Here is a 16,993-nt window from a genome sequence, read left to right on the forward strand (position 1 = left end):
ATTAAAAGAAATTACCAGATGGAGGAAATTCTCCTTAACACAAAAACACAACAAGTTCCAGCCGTTCCAGCGCCATCATAGACGTCTGATGGGTTGGAAAGTATGAGATCCTTAGAGAGAAGAGACATCCTGACCGCCTTCCATCAGTCAGGCAGACCATCTCACATCAGGAAATAATCTCTAACATTTAATTTGCAGTTTGAAGACAATAAATCCAACAATTACGCCATAGAATATTTTCACTACCACAAACCAGTTTCCCCTCTTTGGATTATTACAGCTACTGAATTAAATCTTTCTGTGGCAGACCAGTCAGCTGAGAGGTATGAGGTTTCGAAGGGCTCGTGTGCATGAAAACAGAAAACGACAGCATGACGGATACCTGGCTCAGACAAAGAAGCTCAATAATTTGAAGTTTGCCTTTGCTTCTGGGTAGGCAGAAAGACAAAAGGACCACCCACCATCCAGATCAACATGATGCAACAGGATATACTGTGGGGCTAGTGGTCCTTACAGTGCAGACAAATAGCTTAAATGTCTTAGTCCTCACACAGGGCACAAAAAAGAGAAAACTCTCATGTAGGGTTACATCATGGTCTAATCAGATCCCTCCAATGTTTGGGAAAATGGCATCTTTTAAACTGACAATCTGGCTCCCAAGAGACTATTGTTTCAGCACACAGCTATGAAGCTGTGATTATGGGGAGCTGGAAACTGAGTCTGAGGTTTTAACCAAGAAGGTGGACGTGTTTAAGCTACTGGTATCTAATACGTGAAGTGGACTTAGTTCTGTGAGACTTCTTAAATGCATCCAACTAGCCTCAAGCAGATTATTTAACACGCTTTTAAAAAGACAAATTACATAAATATATGTAGCCAGTTATGAAAAATACCACAAAAATTTAAACATTAAAATTAGCTATATATTCATGAAAGCTTAAAAAGTAAAAGTTAAACTTTGAGACATGTTCTAACCATACATCAGAGAGGCATACATCAACAGGGCATGTCGATTTTCCAGCTTCTGGGAACAAGAGACGTTTTCCTTTTTTTAGCCTGGAGGTAAAATCAGATTTTTGCTGTGTTTCCCACAAGTTGTTCATGAGTTTATTTATTGCTGTACCAACTCAAAAGCTAGTGGTAGGAATAACAAGTGATAAAACTGAGAGCTTACGTTTAGGAATTTCCTTCAAAGAGTTTGTTGCACATGAAAGAAGTCAGAAGGCTCCTTGTTGATGTGATGATTATTTAACCAGATCTGTGATGGTTTGGAAAATTTGATTTCCCCACCAAGAAGATTCACTGAAACCAAAACAGACCCGATCCCATTTCGGGTCTTCTGACTGCCAAACCAGGGCATATTTGGATGGTCTGGCTCAGCCATAAGTTGTGCAATTCCAGCTCAGCTCAGCAGAAAATACCAGAAGTAAATGGAAAAAGGAATTGTATAACACTTGAACCCCTGAGGGAACAAGCCTCTGTTAGCTTTTCCATTCTTGGGAGGTACTTCTCATTCCTGCTTCAAATGTAAAGCTGAAAGATTTCCTACTGTGTCTTGTTAAGACAACATCACGCAGAGCACAATATATAGTAAACTTTAATTTGATGTTGCAAAGCATCACCTCTGTCTCTGCTTTCCAAATCCACAAACAGGACATTTATAACACCAAGCTGCCAGTTCTGACTGACTGTAATGGTATGTTGTATCACCTTAAGAGTGTATCACTTCATTGCCAAAGAGTAATCTATCTTAACAAGTTGTTTAGAATTGTGGACATCTGCCTGCGGGCTGATATAATGGAAATTGCTCTCAGTTCTTTTTTCCCATAAAAATTAGGGTCTGGAAAGAAGACAGAAAAGGTCTAGACATATAGGGTTTGTTATGTAACTGTTCCTTACACCTTTATTCAGACATGACAGCAGCTTTGCAAAAATGCAAAACACAACAGTTATGTTTCTACTTATCTCTACAGTTTAAATACAAGTAAATCTGCCAAATAAATTTACTTTTGTGCACAAAAATGAAAACTGAGTGCCAAACATTTCTTTTGTTTGCTTAAAAATAAAACAAAACAAAAAAACACTTCAGCCACTTTGATAATATGGATAAGTTCTTCCAAAGTGTATAAATGCATTTCCTCTTTCTATCGGTAAACTATATTCAGAGACTATTGCTGTGTCCTTATATCATGTTTACCTCAAATTTTCTGATCACCGGTCTTCAGTAATATTGACCTAAATGAACTGTCTGCCAGTCCTTCATCATCACCCTAAAATCTCAGAGGGCAGGCTCAACCCCACCCTGTTGTTTCAATTAGACAAATGAAACCGCTACAGCAGCTGTACAGTACTATCTTTCATTAACCCAGTGCCAATGGGCCTCAGAGAAGAAACCATTCACACTGATGTAAAACAGTTAATGTGGCTGAGAAAGGAGGGGAGGTGACAGACCTACCAGTATGTTCTATATATAAAGACTTGAGCATACAGGAGTCTAAATCTAACTATTCTGGCATTACTTCAAAGCTCCTGATGAAAAGCACATGACTAAACTCTTAACAATGCCTTTTCAAACTTAGTCCCACAGGCCTGCAGATGGTGTGATCACTCAGAGAATCAAGAGCTCTTTACTAAAACCGAACCTCTCACCCTTACCAGTGGAAATTTTCCGTTGGTGGGGGTGTTCAGGGGACCACTTTTTTTCTCCCTTTTTTTTTCCCGGAGAGGAAGGGTGATGCTGTTCTTCGTTCACTGGGAATGTATTGACTGAGGATCCAACTCTCAGCCTTCCAGCTGGACCCTGCTGCTGCTCTGCTCACTGTGTGGGGTTTAAACCAGGACATAAACACACCTGACAGCTGAGGTAGGACACACCCTGGATTTATTTATTATTTATAAAAACACCAATTCATATTTCTAATGCAGCAAGCTAATGGTACTGTGGTCATTTAGAAAGACTTTAAAGTTAAAGTTACTAGAGGTGTTCTGGTAGAGCCAAATTACTAGGCTGCAAATTCTAATCTGACAATTTCAATTTAAACTGCTGATGGCTATGGCAGGGCATCCTGATACTGATAAATACTTACTTGCATGCAATAAGATTATGATTAGATTATTTTACAGTGAAGTTAAGTTTATATGTCTCATGTTGAAAGACCATGTCTAATTTTAGGCTTTATACTGAGAAGAGTAACAATTTATGCATTGCTTGAGGTCTTTGCTCATTTGACAAAAATAGAAAATATGGTCATGGTACCAATAATAAACGCATAAATGCAAGGAAAAGATAGTTTATTGTTTCTAATTAAAATTCCTATGCCAGATGTATAGGAGACGGCTCTAACACTGGTATTAATATTAAAAAAAATCCCTAAATTAAAATAAAAGGTTCAGGCATAAATCAGATTATCAATTAAGTGTTGACTGTGAATGTGTCTATTTCTTACTGATTATTTCTGAAATCATCATCAGCATGCCCAGGACTTTTGGTTATAGCTTCAGTTTTACATTTGGTGTTTGTAAAGTGAATGTTTAGACTCAGGACAGATGATCAAAGAGAACAAGACATCTGAAGGATGTTTAGAAATGGAAAATGATGAGTATTTTCTGACCTTTTCATGACTAGACATGTAATAATTGAGACCAAGTGATATTAAAGATAATTACTCAATGTAAGTGGTAGTAAGATTATGAGAGTCCTAATGAAAGACATCTGGTTTGAATACTTATGAAATGCAATCCTCTTTAGATGTAAATATTTGCTGCGCCAGTCAGACTGGAGTTAAGTGAAACTTCTAAGGTTTCACTGGTTGTTTGACTCAGTGAAAAGAAAACAACAACAAAGAAGAATTATTCCCAACTTACTGCACAATTGGAAAGCATACATGAAGCATTTGATGTATTTGTATTTATTTATTTATTTATTTTTTGGCTAAATGTTCAAATGTGGAACACAGACAGACTGGGGGCAGAGGAAGGGGGTCGGTGCTGTGCAGTATTTGCTGTCAAAGCAGATGCTCGACCACCACGACATATTTGTGGGTGGACTGCACGTTCAACTGCACGGCTCAGAATCCATCAAGATTAGCAGAAGCACGGAACCAGACAATGTCAGCCTCTCTCTACTGGTTATGTGAATATGTAATCGAGGAGGATATATAAATCATGTTGTGAATGACCACAGATGGTGAATAGGTGAGAGCTGGAGAAACATTTATGTTGGCTGCAAGAAGTCCTTTCCAGAGGAGGTTTTGAGAGCTTCATGGAAACACTGGTAGAAAAAAAGGGTAGCACTTATGAAAATTGATCTCTCCAGGAAGACCACATGCACTTTCAAATGTACTGTTTTAGTAATATTCTTAAATCAAGCTGTAAAAATGAAATTGAACTCATGCACTAAAAACTGCTCATGTCTATGGTGAAATTAGTACTAGTTTTATATAGCTCCAACACCACCAACAATCTAGAATGGTGGTTCCTATAAAGCTCTGACTGGATTGTTTTTAGGAAAAACACAACCCAGGAAAAACTGCAGCACAACAGTCAGAATGATCAGCAATCTTACATTACAGTGGTTCCTAACTGTGGCACTAGCTGCGGAAGTTTTTTATAAGTAAAAATGTAGTCAAGAAAAGACTGATAGATCACTACATTAAAAGAAGGTTGGAATACAGTTCTCAGCTAACTAAATACTATATCCTGTATGTGTGCTTTATACTGTGCCAGAACTGTTTTGTTCTGTTTTCTATTCTGGTAATTAATTAATGAAGTTTTCTTGTGATGCAATCAAGTTCAACCTCCACACTGGGCACTACTTAAACGTGGCACTGTGAGTTACTTTAAACAAGGATGATAAGAACACTAGTAAGAGGGGTTAACAAGTCTAGTAGGCGCCATTTTACTCAGTTATTACACTATAGTAGAGATAGAAAGTGAGCTGAGAAAAATAACTGGTATGTGAATTTCAGTTTTGTTCAAGCTGAAATAAAAGTTGAGGTACAAAAAAAAAAAAAAAAAAAAAAATCACCAGTGGAACAACCATGGATGCAACGATGCAACTGTAATTGTAAATGTATTCATTTTTTCATTCATTTATCCTGTCTTTCCTAGAGTTCTCCTTGGCTACTGTTTAACCACAACTCTAATAAAACCATGAGGATCTTCCTCTTGCTTTGCCTGCTGGCGCTAGGCAATGCCAAACCCTACCAACCAATCAATGTTATGGACTACCTGAAAAACTATGACACAAAAATCCATGAAATCATGATGTCGGATTCAAATGATGATGACGATGACGACGAGGTGGACGATGATGATGACGATGACGATTACGATGATGAGGACTGTCCAGCTCATTGTCATTGCTCACCCAGAGTGGTGCAGTGCTCTGACCAGGGTTAGAACACACTCAGTCTGAAGTAACTCATTATGTTACATTAAACATGTAAACATGGAGTGTGCTAAAACACATTCTATTCAAAACTCTATGTTAAGTCTGCCATATAAGATGGTAAGGTAAGGCTAGTGATAATCTTATGTATATTCCAGTTAAATTCAATGACAAAAAAAATGACTATGGTTTAGTCTGGCCTTAAGTTACTTCTCTATTTCCGGCACTCATATACATAAAATAGGACAGCAATCATGTAGTAGTTGCTGTATTTGTCTATGTGAAAAAGGTTTTTTTAAAATAAATATTTATTTTAATATTAGTTTTATAAAAGGAGATCAGCAACCTCTGCCTTGCAAGGTTTTAGGACTTATCTACCACTGAAAGCAGTCTCCAAAATCCAAAATTCACTTGAGCAATAATTGCTAAAAAAATTTTTTAATGACATTTCGTAAGACATGCTTGCCTAAACCTTGCTGATTAACAGCAGTTGGGTGGTGAATATATGACTAACATCATCATGACCACAAACTTTAGAGGAATATCTGAGATAGTACTTAGTCATTTGCTGATTTGGGTTTACAGGAGGCATTGCAGTATATGAATTTAAAAAAGTGATCAGGACTAACAACAATTTGACTGTTAAACTGTTGTTATATAACTAAAATATGAATGTTAAGACACTGATGAAATTTGGCATCATATATACAGAAAATGTGAACTTTCTAAAATGTAGGGGCAATGCAGCCAAACAATTTTCATACACAACTCACCAATGGAACAGGAAAGCCTTCATTTCCAGCATTTCAAAAAAATAAAATTTTCTATTTGGTTTTGTGGTCAAAGTTTTATTAAAATTAACTTTGAACTAAACTACATTAAACTCCAAAAGCCCAACTTACAGTAAAGTGGGGCTCTCTTATACTTTGGTACTAGGATTAAGCTATGAAAACACCCAAGGGTCCACTGCCAATCACTCCAATAACTTAAAATTTTTTAACCAAACTTTCATATACTATTGGCACACGCAGCAGCAGCTTGTGATTTTTTCTGAAATACTATGCTATATATATTTGGTATAATTACCCCAGACATATGACCCACTGATATTTTAGTAGAGACCTAGGATAATCAGAAAGACAACTATTTCTTTTTCACATGTGTATCTCAGTTAACAAAAACCCCCAATTATTTCCATCATTTTTGATCCAACTCTTTCCTTTAAATAGGCATTTATGTTTTTTCTTAACAGGTCTGATATCTGTTCCTGATAAGATTCCAGAAGACACAGTGATGATTGATCTCCAAAACAATGATATCACTGAAATCCAGCAGGATGACTTTAAAGGCCTCAACAAGCTTTATGTAAGACATCCTTTAAGAACTAGTTTACCCTGCGCATGGTGCACTGAACATCACAGCTACTTACTGTTAACATCTAACATATGAAGAAGCATGCCGGCAAGTTAGTTACAAGCAAATGTAGTAACTGAATGGCATCAGTCCACCTTAGAAAACCAAACTACATAAGCAAATAAGTTCCAGTCACATTATGCATCCTCCATATGTTATGTAGAAGTACTACAAAAGAATGCAAGTTTTAGCAATGCTCATATACTGCACATGGATGGGAATGCATTACATCATTAAAAATAATGCTGGATAACTGGACATACCAATCTTTCTACTCAAGATTAAAAGAGCTGACTCAAACATACTGCATCCACACATCAGCACAGCTCTTCTGCTCTAAGCTGGGCAGAGTAGAACTCTAAACTGACCTCTGTGACTGAGGCCTTTGTTTATTGCAAATGTCCTGTTGTACAATAACCCAAGAATACAAAGTTAGGTGAAGCTCATAGGTATATTATTAGGTTTCATGGTATGTTGTCTTAGCATTTACATTTACAGTTATTCCCCCAGTAAACCCTCTTGTTTAAAAGTTTCCATGAATTAGGAAAAATCCAAGCCGCAATAGCTCAAAGTGAGGGCAGGACTGCATAGTTTCTTACACTTAATACAATGCCAAAAACGTGTATGACTTCTGATTATGCCAAAAGTAATGATCATGGATAGTTTTGTCTATAATGAAATCACAAATTACCACAAAGAGATCCATCATGCCTGAGCTAAATGCATCGCAGCTCGGCAGGAAGTCAGAAGGGGTGAAAATGCAGCATTTTAAAGAAAATGTTGCACTGGATTCATAATTAAACACAAAAGTGAAGCATAATTTCAAGAAAGGATGCAGCATAATAATGGTTTGATCTTATCAGCTTGTTTTCATATTTGCTTGGAGCCAAAATTGTACCTGAAACTAAAACTGGATTAACTGTGCAGCCCTAAGAGGCCAAAACGAAACATCAAAGTCACTTAAGTCAGTACAGTACAAACTCTGGTAACCATTAATTGTTAATGGTACACTTAACACTACATAAATTCAGACCTAATGATACATTAAATAAAACAATTAGAACCATGAACCATAAATGTAAATATTTCTGCTAATAAATAAATGATGTGTAATTTGCAGTTTAAACCCTACAATACTCATGGGTCAATGTGGGAAAAGTTGACTGTTGTTATAAACATAATATAATGTCCAGCTGATGAGGTCTTTTGAAATAAAACTGGCCACACATCAAAGACAAAAAACAGCACAAATTAGTACTAAGGCAACAAGAACAGACCTGGTTCTGAAATAGAAAATGAATCACATTCAGCTCCAGGATATCAGTGACTGACCATGCTGTCCTGTAACTGTTACAGCTATGCGATAGGGAGAAACAATGCACTGATATCAGTCCAAGAGCAGCCTTCAAGGAAAAAAAGAGCTACTTTTTATAAAACTCTGCTGAGGAGAAGCTTTATCTTGGATCTGTAGATAATGTTTTCTCAGCTGAAAATAAACCACATCAAGGCCTAAAACACTGAACAAAACCAGAACTTCATGCTATTATTGTGGTTAGTCACAGTGCTTGAATAGTGCAACTGACCAGGATCTTGATAGTGCTGAATGTTGTTTACTTCATAGTTTGTTCATTGATTCAAAATGTAATAAAATCTTCATTATGATTCAAGTCTCACTATTGTAGTACACTACAAAAAAAGCACAACATAACTTGAGCAAAACATAAATGTTTTCAATCATAAGCATATGTTGTTCTTTGTTGAAACCCTTTTACCGAGCACAGGTTTAATGTTGGCCAGAAAAGTTCATTCTTTGCCGTTTCAAACTTTCCACTCTTTAACTTTGTGCAGGAAATGAAGCAAAACTGAATTTGAATCTATAAAGCTCTATTAAAATTCCCCTTTTCCCTAAAACAGGGCCTGTTTCTGATCAACAACAAGATCTCTAGGATTCATCCAAAGGCCTTCAAAAACATGGACAATCTCAGACTGCTGTATCTGTCCTACAACGTGCTGAATGAGATCCCTGCAAATTTGCCTCCCAATGTCATTGAACTGCGCTTTCATGAAAACCAGATCGACAGAATTCAGAAGGATGCATTTAAGGGCTTGAGGAAACTTCATGTGTTGGGTAAGACCCAGTTTTAGGTTCTTCTATCTGGTTAACTATAGCTGTTCTCTAAAGGCAGTGGTTTATGGTTCTTAGTTAAGGAAAGGTCTGAAGATTTATTTATTCAGTCAAAAGAGGAATCATCAGGAGGTAATAACATTACTTTAACAGTAAAAGATAATCAAACAGAATGAAGGAACGGCTATAACCTAGATAAGCATGAATAGTAATTGCAGACTTACACAAAGGTCCAAAAAGCTCTTAATCCAACATAATAAAACAAGCTGGTTGCTACTGCCTTTCAACTGCCTTCAACTTCTATTGCCTACTCATACTAATATAGTATTTTACCATCTGCCACCTCTGTCGTTACGGATCGATAAACTAATAGTTAATGCAACAACTGCATCCAAACTCTATATCAATAGTCTCCATATCAATCAATCTAAGGAATAGATGGCTAAAGGAAATCATAGTGGCTCTAGGCTGCAGGTCACTTGGTCAGTTGTGTTAGTCCAAAACATTGTACTGGTTAACATGCAACTGAATTTAGGCAACTAAAAACTCTTTAGTTAGAGTACCTCAAAAGTTCCCCTCATGATTAAACAAACAACCTCTTGATGGTCAAAGTATTAGTGGTTTAATCACTATATAACTGTTAGTGTTTGTATGATAAATTTTATCTTCTCATATCTTCTCATATCATATCTGCAAGGGTTCTACTGCCCATGCTAAGACTAATTTAATGTGAATATGTCCACATAGATATGGTGGAACTGAAATAAGTGAAAATGTTGTGTAATAAGTAAAGATGTGTGCATAAGATGATGTTATTGGTGATATAAAACAAGAAAAAGATTAAAACTAAACATTTAAAGCAAAAGCTTTAGGCTTGAGCCTTTGGCTCACAAGAATTACTTATACATGCACATGACCTCATTATTTGAAACTTTGACCATGTTTAATAGGAGCACCCATCATGGTAACAGTGTGTATTGTAAGACAGAAAACAATGAAAAAACCCAATAAATCACCTTCAAAAGACCAGTGGAAAACAGACATAACAGTTCATTTGGACAAAGAGTTGTGCCATTACAGCAGTGACAGAATGATACGATCAGTAACACAATCACCTCAGGACCTTATGCGGACCAAGCCAAGATTTTGTTATCAACAGATCATTTAGAAGACTATTGTCAAGACTTTGCAAGCTGCCCAGGTTTATTGATTAATTATATTTATAGAGAATGTAAACAAAGCTGTACAGATCTCCAAGAGCAACAGATGAGAATGTCATTACAATAGATCTGTTGTAGTTCACTTGATGCAGGTTCTCTATTGAAATAATGAATCATTAATAATAAAACCAGATGTTTTGTGCTTACTCAAATAGAGCTGGGGGCCAACCCTCTGACCAACAGTGGAATTGAGATAGGAGCTTTTAATGGCCTGTCGACTCTGTATATCGGTATAGCGGAAGCCAAACTAACTTCCATACCAAAAGGTAGGATATCACTCATCTTATGTTTTACTGTTTTAAACAATTCAGTTTAAAAGTGCGCTTTTACGCTTTTCTTTCTCCTCATACACTGACAGTTTTACACACTGGGACCCAGCTACACAGTAAACTTAGCCGTAAAACCGCTAACTTCAGTTAATATGATGTTTTCATTTGACAAGTTTTTTGTCAAATCATTACAAAAGATCATAAGAAATAAAGCATCATAATGTGCTACTTAAACTGCTTATAATCAGTGTATGTTGTGTTTTCCAGATTTCCCATCCTCCATTACAGAACTGAGTCTGGACTACAACAAGATCTCTAAGGTGGAAATAGAAGACTTCATCAGATATAAAAACTTGCAGAGGTGAAAACCACCAATCCTTTAACCTAAAAGCTGATTTTTTCAAAGACGTCCTTCACTAACTCAGATTTCTCCTTCGTGCTTTTGGTTAGATTAACTTAACTTTTCAATCAGCAGGAATAACTAATTTGTAAACACTGGTGACTGTTTTCATGTTGAATCAAACTGAGACTTATTAAAACATTACTCAAACATTCAGAAATAAAACTGACACCAGAATTAAAGGGGGGGGGGGGACACTGTCACAATTTATAGTGTTTTCACTCCACAGCATGATACTAATGATTTCCTAAAGACTGATTTTAGTTCCCACCTGCAATCTTGCACCTCCAGGGCACCATAAGTTAAGAACGACAGACCGATATTAAGCAATTATGCAAGATGTTAAAATTTTTTAAGCTTCTATATTTTAATAACTTGTTAATTTTACAGGCTAGGACTAGCTTTTAACCAGATCAAGTATGTAGAAAATGGCAGCCTTGCCAACACCCCGAAAATCCGTGAGATCTACCTGGACAACAACCGTATGAGAAAGGTCCCGCCTGGCCTTAGTTCCCTGCGCTACCTACAGGTGAGATATGGACACTGTCACAAAGCTGCTACTTTGGTAAAATAAAATTAGCAGCACAACTCAAACCTCTGTAAGTCATATCTGTGCAAACTTTATTTGTGGTTGATCTTCCTTTTACTATAACTACAGATGTTTTATACCAAATTGACAAAGGCCTAGAGACTCATTGTTGACCCCCTGGCAACAACCGATCAGTGAGCAGTTGTTGGAGGTTGCTAGCTGGCTGTAGGTGAAATTGGTGAAAAAGTCCCTTGCTATTCTCCATGCACCTTGAAAGTAGCTGAACTTGTACCAGAAACCTCCATTCTGTTTTCAACTGTTTCAATACTATTAAGTGAGTGACTAGTGAGTGTCCAAACAGGTCGGGGTCTTCCATGCAAACTATGGGTGAACAGGAAAATCTTCAGCAACCAAAACAAAGACAACCTAATGAGACCCAGCAACCACTTTCCAACTATACTCTGTGGTTGCCAAAGATTTGCTGACCAATGTCTAGGCCTGTTTGGCATTATTCCCTTCAGTGTCTTTTTTACGCGAGCCTATTCTTGCATGTGGATGTGAGTGCAGACTATATTTTATATGTCCCTGAGTATGCAGGTTCTCCTCTAATCTGAGCATTTTCATTATTTCATATGAGTGAACTTGAAGGTCACTGCACTACAAGAAAAAAAAAAAACTTACAGGTGGAATGCAGTTTTTCAAAACCCTTTTCTGATGATGACAAAATAAGTCCGTACTTAAACTTAAAGGTGCAATGTATATAATCCTCTAAAATAATTGCCCAAATTAGTGCCTGGAGGAGTTTTAAGATGTCTGCTGATTTGTGAGACTTGTTTGTTGAAGTACTTTGACATGAGGGTCTATGTTTGTGTGTGTTCTAAATTTGTGTGGCACAACACTTCAGTGCATCACCTGTGGATGTGTTCTCATGGTGTACTCCAAAGGTTTTGTACTCCAAAGGTTTAGCAAAAAAACTACACATCTGTGGTGTCTGCAGCTGTCTGTGTGCATGTCCACAAGCAAGTATAATCCTGGTGTAACTTTTTTCCACTTACATACTCACAGCTGCTAATGTGTAAGTGGAACAAACATGAGAGCTTCCACCACTACTCCAATATAAGAGTAGCTTGAGCAGAAGTTAAAAAAAAGTCTCACAGTCATGATATGGTTCTTGTAGAATGACTCAGTTACAGTGGAAATAAAAAAGGAAAAATATGTTTGATGGAATATATTTCAGACTTCCAAGCAAGACAAGACTCCTTTAACTTAGCAACTTGGAGTCATTAAGTAATGCCTAACAGACCATTTCTCCTATTGGGTTGTGTTTATGAGGTTCCAGTGTAGCAATAAAGCAGTAATAACGCATAACTTTTAATCATGCGTAGTTTGCTGTAAAAAAAAAGCAGAAGAATAACTAACACAAAATCCTGTCCATCTGTTCAGGTAATTTTCCTCCATGGCAACAAAATCAGCAGTGTGGGAATCAACGACTTCTGCCCCATCAGGGCCGACAGCAAGAAGAACCCGTACACTGGCATCAGTCTCTTTGCCAACCCTGTTAAATACTGGGCCATACAGCCGGCAACCTTTCGCTGCGTGACCGGACGGAGGGGTGTTCAGCTCGGAAACTTCAGAAAGTAGCGGGGAGGGAAATGATAGCCCATAAACGAAGAAGAAATGCCTCTTGATAAAATAAGGACATAGCTGGAAATAATTCTGATAGGCTAAAAACAGATTAAACTGTCCTATTAAAGGGTTAACTGTTCAAAAAAAAAAAAACTAGAAAGATGTATATTTGAAACTGTAGCACACGGGGAATGCAAGTACCATTTACACCCCGATGAAGATGAAAATGATATCATAAGCTATAACACTAGGAAATGTTTTTAGCAGCTACAAACATCATGAAATAGAAGGATGTCACAGAACGAACAGCATTACAATCAAATCTTAAACAAAACAAGAGCCCTGCTCACCTTTGTAAGGTGCATGATAGGATGTTTAGCTTTTGCCTTATAACTTTTATTCTGCACACTTTCATGGAATAAAGCGCCTCCCTCTGGTCACTTTTTGAGCAAAATCACCCAATGATACATGCTGTACATGTATTGTTTAAAGAAAGGAGATTCTTTTTTTCTTATTATTTTCTTTCTAGTTTTAAAACTGTAAGCATTGTTTAATGAGATGTAGAGTAGAAAAGTGTTTAAGTCTTTGTAATACTTACAAAAACTTGATTTGTATTATGAAGAAGCCTTTTTTTTTTTTTCAAATTAGATGTTGTAATTATCGTAGAAGAGTCACTAGAGGCCACTAACAGGAGCTGAACAGCTACACCTAAACTGAAATATCTTTTACTTCCAGCAGAAGTCTGTACGGTCAGTGGTGTTGGCATTATGAAGTGCACTTTGCACACTGTGATGAAGTGTCACTTTGAAGCCCCATGTCTGTGGATATTTTACATTATCTCAATGCATGTTTGTTATGTTTTTATTTAGAAGCTGACAGCCTAATGTCAGACTGGATTATACATTGGTCTTGATGCAAATACGTCCTCTGCAGGATTGGGGATATACTGATTACCTGTAACTTATGTATAAATTTACCCCTGTTAAAGAGAACTATAGCATCCATGTGAACTACAGTTAATTTTAAAATAATACGATAGGAGGATTCCTAATCTGGATATCTGAGAACATCTCATGGTCAACCATGTTCCTGTTTCTTCCAGTGGTCTCTGATCTGAAATGGTGCTATATTTATTGAGGATGTCGCTAAATAAAACTGGAACATCTCCACATGCAAGTCTTGACTTTTTATTTTAAAAAACAAAATAGGTGAATTTATCATTTTTATTTGGGAACCGTAGAATTGTATTAATTCATTTTCAAATGAAAATAAGCTGTATACACATAACAAAAATGAAACCAAGGAAGCCAAGGAAAGTTAAAGTCTATTTTTTATAAAACTTTAATAAAAAAATAATAATAGTTTGGTTATATTTGCATAATATAAAACACATACAATTTTATTTATAACAACAAGAAAATTATGTGTGAACTGCAGCCTTCAACAGACATTTTTGACTAATCATTATGAATGTCATTTAGTCTACAAAATATCAGAAAATAGCAAATGTTGCACATTTAAAGAGATTTTCGCCCAAGCGTTATAAAACTATTCAGTTAAAATTTTTAAGACAGAAAAAAAAAAATTCTTTAAAATGTTAGCAAATTGGCAAATTTTGAGTCTCTGTACACTAGAGACATGGCACTCAAAAAATTCCGAAATCCCTGAAATGTATCAGAGCATTCCACAACAGCAAGTGTGGTAGAAGTAACTACCCACTTCCAAGGGAAAACTCAAAGATTTACTTTGGGGTAAACTTTTTTTTTTTTTTTTTTTAGATAATGCTTCAAAATAAATGTTCAAATAATTGCATGGTGCCCTCTCAAGATGGCTGCCAACTGATGAGACAAAGAACAAGAATTAACGGTTCACACAAGGCAGAACTCCAGATTCCTTATTTGTTGCATCTGGTGACGTTTCGAGGACACCTGCTCTTCATCAGATTGTTTGTTTTTGTTTTCTGTCAAGTCATGAGACTTGTCTTTGTTTTTCAGCTAATTCTAAGCAAAACATCTTGGTAATCCCTTCTAACCTACTCGTCGTTTAGGTTTAGGTTGATGATTGTTTCATTTACTATAAACCAAAACCAATCAGTTTGGACCAAGAAAATGCATTATCCAGCCTGATGCTGATTCTTGGACCAGTTTATCTAACATGAGGCTGATAAAGAGCAGCAACATTTATTCTCCAGAAGATGTCACTGCGCAATAAAAAGTTAGAGGCATTTCTCTCCGTGTCAGTGGAGGTCTGGAAACGAATCCAGAACCAGATTTTAATTTGACAAAAGTTTTCTTTGTTCTTTATGTTCTCTGCCATTACAGCCAAGTCTGTCACTACTTAAAAAAAAAGTATGTCTCTAGAGGGCCAGACTTGGGAAAAAGTGAAAGCCTGACAGCTCTTGTAAATCTTCTAATCATTCCTTTTATGCAACATTTAACTTACAAAAGCACTTTTCCATTGTACATTTGAAACTGCTTGCTACAACATTTTATCAACACTGTACAACACAGTAACTATTCATGTCAAAGACTTAAAGTTTAGACCTAATGTTTAGCTGTATCATCACGGAGATGAAAATTGTAGACATCCTGTGCATCATTGCCACAAAACTGAAGGAAGGACAAGACATCTGTTAAAATGGAGCCTCTTAAAAGTGTGGCAGGCCTGATCCAGGACTATAGGGCAATGTATACTCTTGTATTGGGTTGCATCAGATACAAAAGGTAAGGTCTTTTAATATTTTGTCCACTCCGTGAACATGGAAGAGAAAGAGCAACATATCAGTAAAGTTTTCATAAGGTCACCACCACAACCTTAATAAATAAAATCAAAGCGGCTTTATCAACTTGTACATCATCAGCAAGAAAAATAAATGATTTATGGCAATAATCCAATTTGTTTAGATCTTCCTGACAATGTACTTAAAGTGGCAGACATAACAGTACATTCTAAAACTATACTATGCACCTATGTGTCTAAAATCACACCATAGTGCTACACTGCTTAAACCTGCAATAACTGAGGCCACTTGGGGGCAGCACAACAAGCTGTAAACAATCATGAAGTACAGCATATTCAATGTGGTGTAGTCAGTATTTGATAGCTTTAGCTAACTTAAGAAATATAATCATGTATTTAGAATTAAATACGTATAAATAATTATCTTTGTATAGTACACATTTTTTCCTTTTTTTTTTGTATAGTATTATTGTTGTTAGGTTATGGTGCATCTATTTATTTCTGCTCTATCCACACACACACACACACACACACACACACAAAATCGTCACCAGCAAGCGTCAAAGTGCACAGTGGTGCTGGGCTGGAAGTGTACAGTGGGTTTATTAAAGGTTTGAAGTATTTAAGAAGAGTGTGAGGAGATGTCCAGCCCAGAGAGCCTTTGCTTTGACAGCATGTGGGTGGTATATTTGTTGTTGTTTATTTCTCTGAGTAATGTATGCCTTTAACTAGCTTATAACTTTATATTTCTGTATTTATGTTTATTATTGTTCTTGGTGGTTATAGCAGCTTGCCTCAAACCTCGAGTTTGTTTTGTTCCTGATTTACATTTTGCGGTATTCTTTTTTCCCATGGACACTTTTGTTGTTAGCAACCAAATTCTGGATTTTTAGTCTTGTATAACAGTGGATCATTTACAAAGATAAAGAGATAGGCTTTAAAAGTGCCCCTTCTATTGGGTTTTCATGGAAGTTGTTTCAAAATATTGTGTTGATTGCTGACATAAAAGGTTCTACATTCTAGGTCTGCTAACAAAAACAATTCGACAAGTTAAGCACAGCCATGTGGACCCCCCCCCCCCACCCCCCACACCAAAAACAAAACAAAACAAAGAAACCCCAAACACTTTCATGCTTTTACATAAAAACATAATAAGAAAGAAATTGGACCATAGTAGGTTCTAAAATTATTTAAATTCAACCTCAGATGAATAACATAACATTTCAAATAATGTTAATTACTTATTTAACAAAAATAAAACCAAAATCAGAAGGAACGTGAAA

General features: G+C 36.5%; 2 protein-coding genes across 2 annotated transcripts in view; one reads left to right on the top strand and one right to left on the bottom strand.

Moving 5' to 3' along the window:
• Positions 1–16,993, bottom strand: part of LOC120440224 (centromere protein P) — a 97,382-nt gene that overhangs the window by 28,148 nt on the left and 52,241 nt on the right. The window lies entirely within an intron of this gene.
• aspn (asporin (LRR class 1)) lies at positions 2,551–14,140 on the top strand. The gene is made up of 8 exons (XM_031731500.2): positions 2,551–2,863; positions 5,110–5,395; positions 6,642–6,754; positions 8,717–8,930; positions 10,303–10,413; positions 10,684–10,777; positions 11,207–11,345; positions 12,789–14,140. Exons 2-8 carry the CDS (start codon positions 5,152–5,154, stop codon positions 12,984–12,986), a joined length of 1,113 nt encoding a protein of 370 aa, XP_031587360.1. The 5' UTR covers positions 2,551–2,863; positions 5,110–5,151; the 3' UTR covers positions 12,987–14,140.

Source organism: Oreochromis aureus, linkage group 5, assembly GCF_013358895.1.
Source record: "Oreochromis aureus strain Israel breed Guangdong linkage group 5, ZZ_aureus, whole genome shotgun sequence".
Classification (NCBI taxonomy): Eukaryota; Metazoa; Chordata; class Actinopteri; order Cichliformes; family Cichlidae; genus Oreochromis; species Oreochromis aureus.

Coding starts and splice junctions, on each gene's coding strand:
- aspn (XM_031731500.2), top strand. CDS start 5,152: ATGAGGATCTTCCTCTTGCTTTGCCTGCTGGCGCTAGGCAATGCCAAA. Junction 5,396..6,641: donor GGTGCAGTGCTCTGACCAGG/GTTAGAACACAC, acceptor TTTTCTTAACAG/GTCTGATATCTGTTCCTGAT. Junction 10,778..11,206: donor AGATATAAAAACTTGCAGAG/GTGAAAACCACC, acceptor TTAATTTTACAG/GCTAGGACTAGCTTTTAACC.